The sequence below is a fragment of the Belonocnema kinseyi genome, chromosome 5 (assembly GCF_010883055.1).
Source record: "Belonocnema kinseyi isolate 2016_QV_RU_SX_M_011 chromosome 5, B_treatae_v1, whole genome shotgun sequence".
In the NCBI taxonomy this organism is placed as follows: Eukaryota; Metazoa; Arthropoda; class Insecta; order Hymenoptera; family Cynipidae; genus Belonocnema; species Belonocnema kinseyi.
Genome location: NC_046661.1, coordinates 113,600,632 through 113,608,339, shown reverse-complemented (window position 1 = coordinate 113,608,339; position 7,708 = coordinate 113,600,632). Strand labels below are relative to the sequence as shown.

Sequence of the window (7,708 nt, the reverse complement as noted above, 5' to 3'; positions counted from 1 at the left end):
CCGAAAAATCGAAACAAATTTATAGTCAGTTTAAAATTTTTTAATTAAATATTTATGATAGTTTTAACTAAATATTAAAATTTAAAGTGAGTTTTAAGTTGAATATTTTTAAACAATCATTAAGGAGTTGTAAAAATTAATGTTAACAGCGAAATAAATATATTTTTCGAAGTTTTATTAGAAAATATTAAATGATAGTAACATAATTGATTATATATCATTATATTATATACTTTATTTTGAATTTCATGATTGTTTTATATTATTATGAACATTAAATCAACTTCTCCACATATCCGAATCAATCGAAAACAAAAATAGAAGCATATTGAAATTCTTCCCAGACAGCCTGTTAGTAGTTAAACTTGTTTTCCTCTTCAAGGAAAATTCAATTTGGTTTATTCTTTTGAGATGCTTTTGTAAAGATGATGTGAAGTCGATCCCGGCAAAAAATCAATTCCTGGAATCGATTCTTAGAAGTTGAGAATCGATTCTTTGCAGAAATCGGAATCGACTTGGGTATCCCTATCGCAAGTGTGACCATTCAAATTAAAAAATCGAAAGATTTCATATTTGTCTGGACACGAGCTTAAAAGAAGAAAATTGGTTATTTCATTACAACTAATGGTCTAAAATGGCACGTACTTATTTTTTTAAATAATATGCACAGGATTTTTTATAAGAAAAAAAATCATTTCCATAAGGAATGAATTTAAAATATTTATACCGGGTGAGAGAGAAAAATCTTGAATTTCTAAATAAACAAAAAATACACGTTTTTACAGTTTAAAGATTCCTATTGTACTGTAAATTTTATTGTTACATACCATTATTATTTTTAATTTATTCTTTATGTAGAATATTCTCTTTATATTGAACATCTAAACTAAATTTTTTAATCAAAGCAAATTTGCCGCAAAATTTTTTCACCAAAATGAAGAAATTTATGGGGTAGCGTTTGCAAAATTCAGAAACAAAAATTTTGTAGACACACTACTCTTGAGTTTACTAAAAAGAAAATTTTCCATCTTTACCACAAACTCTATCAAATATAAATCCCCAATACGAATATCAAAAACCACTTCACCTACTCACATCACAAAAAAAAAGAACTTCATTAAGAAAAAACTTAAATGCAAACTAACACACGCGAATTCAAGTCGAAAATTGAATATTGAAGATCAAACAAATTGGCGCCTGTCGTTTGAACCGCGAATTTAATTCGAATATTTAGATATGCTCTTAAATCAATTTTCACGTCAAACGGGACTTACAGTCTTGGTATCAATATCACGATTAGTCTCGAAGTTTGCAAATCCAGATTTAAGGTGTAAGCTCAAAAAAACCAGGAGAAGACATCGTCTAGGTTGTAGGAACGGCATTCTAGAATTTACAATTACCGATTTAAAAAAAATATATTATAATTTCCCATTTACAATCTATAATATATATACATACATAAAATTATACAATAAAATATACAAATGGTAAATTAATTCAAATAATAAATAAATTAAAAATCTAGAGAGATAAACAAAATCGCCAATACGTTCGGCGTTTCTCACATAACTAACGTAACACGTTGTGCGCTGGAGACGCTTTACGAATCACTCGTTATTTCCGATTAATAGCCAAGCTTTACCCGTTTTACCCCACCATAATCCTTCCGGTCGTTTACCCGCCGGGATTCCGTGAGCGGGCAAGTCGAAGGACACTGAAGTCCTCGAAACGCAGATGGAAAAATCGGCCACGGTCTTTTCGACCATTGAACACAAGAATCTTTCCTTTTACTCGCTTTTTGTACCCAATTTTCTTCATGACTGCGGGAAAAGACATTACATTATATTCATTCACCAGTTTTCCACGATTTAAAAAATTAACTTTTTTAACTGAAGGCAAGGGCAGATCTAGAAAAGTATCTGGAGGGGGGGGGGGGATTGTGAATTGTCTTTGATGAATGTATGTGAATGGGAGGGGGGCTCTATCAATGATTTAAAAGAATTAAATATATATATGAATTTATAAAATAAATACATAAAATAATGCAATTTTTCAGATTAGCACCCGCTCCCTGTGAAATCCTTATACAAAGGATAAGTGCGCGCTTCAACGCATCCAACGTTTACGAATTTAGATACTCTCGTCGCAAACGACGACCCATCATGTCCCACACGTATTCGATTGGTTTGTGGTCAGGGCTCATTGCAGGGTGTTGGAGCTATGCGATGTTGTGATGTTCAAAAAACCGCCCAGTAATCACAGCCCTGTGGTGTTTACATTCATAAAAAAAGGATAAGGATTTTCCTATTTTGCTTAAGGTGAGGTACAATTTTGAATAAAAATTTGGTTGAAAATTTAGTTACTAGGTTATAAATTTTTGGTGAAAAATGGGAAAAGGTATGCATTTTTATAAAAATTCGTGTTATGGGTAGAAAATCCATTTTTTGTTAAAAATGCCACTATTTTCTCGGAAAATAATCTGTTTTGGTTAAAGATTAAAATACTTTGTTGACAATTATTTATTATTATTACTATTATTAATTTGATTCAATCAAACTGTTTTTTATTGAAAATTAAATCTATTTTTGTTGGGATATCAACTATTATATTTTCATGAAAAATTCATCTTTTTATAGGCAGGAAATCTACCTACCTGGTTGAAACTTGAAATAATTTATTAAAATTTTTTTGTTTTGTTTGCAATTCATATTTTACCAGATTATACATACCTGCTTAGTTGAAATTCGAACTACTTTACTGAAATTTAATATTTTCGTGTTGTAAATTCAACTCTTTTTTAGAAGAATAGTTTTCTAAATGAAATTTATTTATTTATATTAGGATATGACTATTCCCTTTTTGTTTTCAGTACCAAAAATCAACTATTTCGTCGAAAAATGATGTATTTTGTTGAAAAATCGTATTTTTTGCAGAAGATTGATCTTCTGGGCTTAAAATTCCACTATTTGCTTAAAATTTACATACTTCGTTGTATATTGCTTTTTTCATTAAAAATTAATTTGGCTAATTTAAAATTTAACTACATTCGATTTGAAATTTAACTTTTTTGTTGAAACCTCATATTTTACGGGTGAATATACAACTGTTTTGAATAGAACATTCGTATTTTTGTCTTGAAAATTTAGCTGTTTTATAGAAAATTCAATTTTTTTTAAAAGTTCGAATTTTTTGAACAAAATACGTTTTTCTAAATTAGAAATTATTGTTTTCCAATAAAAATCGAACTATTCCATTTTTGTTTAAAAAGTTCTCCTTTTTTAGACTAAAAACTTCACTATTTGTTTGAATGTTCGTCTTATTTGGTAGAAAAATGTCTTCTTGGTTGAACATTTAACTATTTGGTTAAAAGTTTATACATTTCGATAAGAATTCATCTTTTAGTCCTTTTTGGTTGAATTCAACTGTTTTTTATTTAAAATTAAATTAATTTTTATTAAATCATGAACTATTATATTTCACATCGAAAATTCATTTTTTTTAAGTTGAAAATTTAACTATTTGGTTCAAAATAAACTTTTTTTATTGAAATTTCATATTTTTGGGTCGAAAATTCACCTGTTTTTGGAATATTAGTTTTTTAAATTAAACTTTTTTTATGTTCAAAAATTAATTTTTTTATGTTTGCTTAAAGCTTGGATTTTTTAGACTATTTGGTTCAAGACTTATATAGCATTTTAAGAATTAGGCTATTACATTAGGGAGTAAATGGTTTAAATTTTCAGAAAAAAAAAAACAAATAAAAATGAGGTCTGATAATTAGGAGGCTCAAATTTGTCGAGGACATAAGGAGACCTTAAGTACTTTGTGTACCTAATACACAATTAACATTTTTTTATTTGGTTCATAAATCTCTGAGAAGGGGAGGGGGGCACGCACGCCAATCAGCCCTCTTTGGATCCACTCTGGCCTTACGGACATTTCTTGTTATATTCATCAAATACGTAACGTGTATTCATGCTCAGTACCTTTCTAGTTACCGAATGTTTTTTTTTCAAATTCATGTACATAACTAACAAAAACGAAAGTAGAAATTATTTTTAGTGGAGTTTATGATAAAATCCACTTTCTAGAATTTTAGGAAAATAGTTACCATCTCTATTATATCAAATGAATATTATAATTATTCCTGTATCTCATTTTTTGACTGCGTATCCAGATGTTGCAAAATAATATACAATTCTTTATTTTTCATTATTACTTTAATATCTCTTTCTTATTTTGTACTAATTTTAATTCTCAGCAACCCTGAAAAATGTATCATTTCAATAAATTTATGTTATAACAATTCATAATATGAATTGATGTTCAAACAGATGCCTTGCCATTGTCTTGTTTTTATAATCAAAAGAAATACGCATCCTATAAAAAAACAATTATGTTCATTCCAATTTTTTTGCACTTTGTGTCGCTTTTCCGAAAACTTAGTTTGTTTATTTTCAAGCTTATTTTTCACGATTTAAACAAAATGTTAAGCACAATCCAATCGCACTAGTATTTAAAAGTTATCCGATATACAGACGCCAACGACTGGGAAAAACAGACACCGACATAAAAACTATTTTTTCTGACTCGGAGGGCCTCAAAACATCGACATTTGATGGAATGGACGAATGTCATTCTTCACATAAACCAATACCTTCTCATTGAGGTGAAAATGTAACAAAATCATTTTAAGAAAAACTTAAACACATTTTTTATTTTTTTGTTATCCATAAAAGTATTTTGGTTAGAAATGAGTTGTAAATCTGTTTGTAAACCGTTCTGTGACTGCATAGTTATATCAAAAGTCGAAGATGTAGCAAAGCCGTTTGCATGACAAGGTCTCGATTACTTCACTCTTTTGCCCGCGATAACATTCAAGCGTATTTAGGTAACACGTCTTTACATTAATACAAATGCACCACAATTGTACTACAAATTCTTCATGTATTCCGAGCCATGTTCATCCATGGCCTTGTATTGAGAGCATGAATCATTATCAGTATTAAATTTTAAAAGGAATAATTGCGGTAAAGAGAGCAAGGTCAAACATGAAAAAAATAAAAACAAACAATTAAAATAAAATTGCAATTATATATTTGACACGTTATGCCAAACAATAAAAAATGATTTAGAAAATGAATGTAGACGATTGCGTGTTTAGTCAATTTCACAATTTGAAATTCAAGTCATTTTAAATTAAAAAAATTTAATTTTAATATTTGATTTTGAATTTTAATTTTTAATTTTTAAATTTTAATTTTTAATTTTAATTTTTAATTTTAATTTTTAATTTTAATTTTTAATTTTAATTTTTAATTTTAGTTTTTAATTTTAATTTTTAATTTTTAATTTTAATTTTTAATTTTTAATTTTAATTTTTAATTTTTAATTTTAATTTTTAATTTTAATTATTAATTTTAATTTTTAATGTTTAATTTTTAATTTTTAATTTTTAATTTTAATTTTTAATTTTAATTTTTAATTTTAATTTTTAATTTTAATTTTTAATTTTAATTTTTAATTTTAATTTTTAATTTTAATTTTTAATTTCCAATTTTATTTTTTAATTTTATTGTTTAATTTTTATTTATATTTTTAATTCTAATTTTTAGTTTTTATTTTAATTTTCAATTTTAATTTACATTTTAAATTTTAAATTTTAAATTTTAAATTTTAAATTTTAAATTTAAATTTAAAATTTTAAATTTTAAATTTAAATTTTAATTTTAATTTTTAATTTTAATTTTTAAGTTTAATTTTTAAGTTTAATTTTTAATTTTAATAAAGGGAAAAAATTACCAAGTATTTTTAATAATTTTAAGTTTAATTTAATTAATTTAAATAATTAATAAGTTTTTTTAATTTCAATTTATAATTTTAATTTTTGATCCCTCTATTTATTTTATTTATTTATTGTCTTCATTGTATACCATTAAAGTTTTTACAATATTCTCTTGCTCTCTTAAATTATCAAATAGAACGAAGATACATATTTTCTCTCTTAGAATTTTTACCTGAGCAGATAACAATTAAATCTTTACATATTTATGTATCTATATTACAGTTCCTCCAGGCCTTAGGCCTTGTTATTTCTCTATTTCACTATTTTCTGCCAACTGAAACCAAACATCTCGATTACCGGTAATTACATTTACCGGTAATTGCTGGTATGGTACCTTTAACAAGCAAATATGCTATGATCATGCTGAGCAGCGAATGTCAATAATACAATGCATATAACCTTTCAATATTTTAAAAACATTGCGAGAATCTACAGTATTTCTTGGCTTTCTGTGCCAATTTTTATATCGTTTTGAAGTTTGTTCATGAATTATGAACAAAAAAGAAACAGAACGGCAGCAAAACACGGCTCGTCCTAAAAAGAAGAAACTGGTCAATAAGAAAATAAGAAGACTCAATTCAGATGACTATCCTTCTGATGAATCTGGTTCAGAGAAATTATTACAGGTTAATAATTTTGAGAATGGTAAGTTATGATTGTAAATGTTTTTACAAATTTTTACCGCGATTTATTACCTAGAAACAATTACTTTTATTAAATATCTCTCAACGACCACGTGAAAAGAGTTAAAGTTGTATGTCAGTAACATATGCTCTTCATAAAATTGAAACCCAAATTATGTAAATCCAGTACACCATAAATTGATCCAGGCCGGCCACGGTCAGGCAGTCCGGCCATATCACGCCCATGCTTTATGGTCGGACACTGGCCAGCGCAGCGTGGCGATGATGGCTGGATTTCGACCAGAAACCCCAGCTACAGCCCGACCTAAAGTCGAGCTACCCGGCCAGCTACCGGCATATAGCCAGGCTCTTCAGCCCCAGACTTAAATTTCCACCCGGGACGCAAGTCTTTCGAATTCTTTAGAATTTCTGTAGAACTCACAGCTCAGTTTTTGTTTCAGAATATTATTTTCTGTTCAATTTCAATATTCGGATGTTTTTATATAGTCCAGTTAAATAAGCTTGAAAACAGGTGATTTCCAGAAAAAAATGTATAAAGTTTTAATATTTAACGTACACCCTTAAATCTAAAAAACAACACTCGAAAATTGTTTTTAGAAATTATTTCGAAAAGGTTACATCTAACGACAAAAATAGCTAGGTACAAAAAAATAGCACATACAATTTTTAACAAGAAGGGTTATATGCATGTTTGCTTTGCGACTAACAGCTCGCGAGTAATCCACCCACTGAGTATTTTGACCTTGAAGTTGACCTTCATGGCTTTTTAAAGGTCAACATTATTTTTCTGAATGGAAAACCCATTTTTTTACATCTGCAATCGATAGAGCGGAAAATTCTACGTTCAGGTACGTACCCCAGTCATATGTCAATTGTAACGTTCAAGTAATTATTTAGTTAGAGGTTATTTGAAATTAACAAAGTTTTCCAAGAGGTCAGTGCAATTCCTGAAGTACATTTCAACGAAAAATTCATTGGTGAGCTTTGTATTGATCTTGGTGATGACAGGAGCTGCGCGGGATGCGCCGGGTCTGAAATAATGATTTATTTCCCACCAACCGTCAGACCCAAAATCGGCGCTATGGAAGAGTTTCACTATGTATTTTAAATCTCTTAGAAATTCATGTACGAGGGTAGTTCAATAAGTCCTTAGAATGACCAACAGATGGCGCGCGAATCGCTCCAAATCATCTGTTTTCAGTCAGCACCACTCCCGACT

At 28.2% G+C, this 7,708-nt stretch overlaps 1 protein-coding gene across 1 annotated transcript in view; it reads right to left on the bottom strand.

The window, feature by feature from the left end:
* The window catches only part of LOC117172758 (lipase 3-like), an 86,919-nt gene extending 85,329 nt beyond the window's left edge, over nucleotides 1-1,590 (bottom strand). The window contains exons 1-2 of the mRNA XM_033360958.1: nucleotides 1,566-1,590; nucleotides 1,275-1,383 (exon numbers count right to left, since the gene is read on the bottom strand). Of these exons, the coding sequence (XP_033216849.1) occupies nucleotides 1,275-1,382 (108 nt within the window). The 5' untranslated portion in view covers nucleotide 1,383; nucleotides 1,566-1,590. The remainder of the gene's footprint in view (nucleotides 1-1,274; nucleotides 1,384-1,565) is intronic.
* Nucleotides 1,591-7,708: the final 6,118 nt, after the last annotated feature.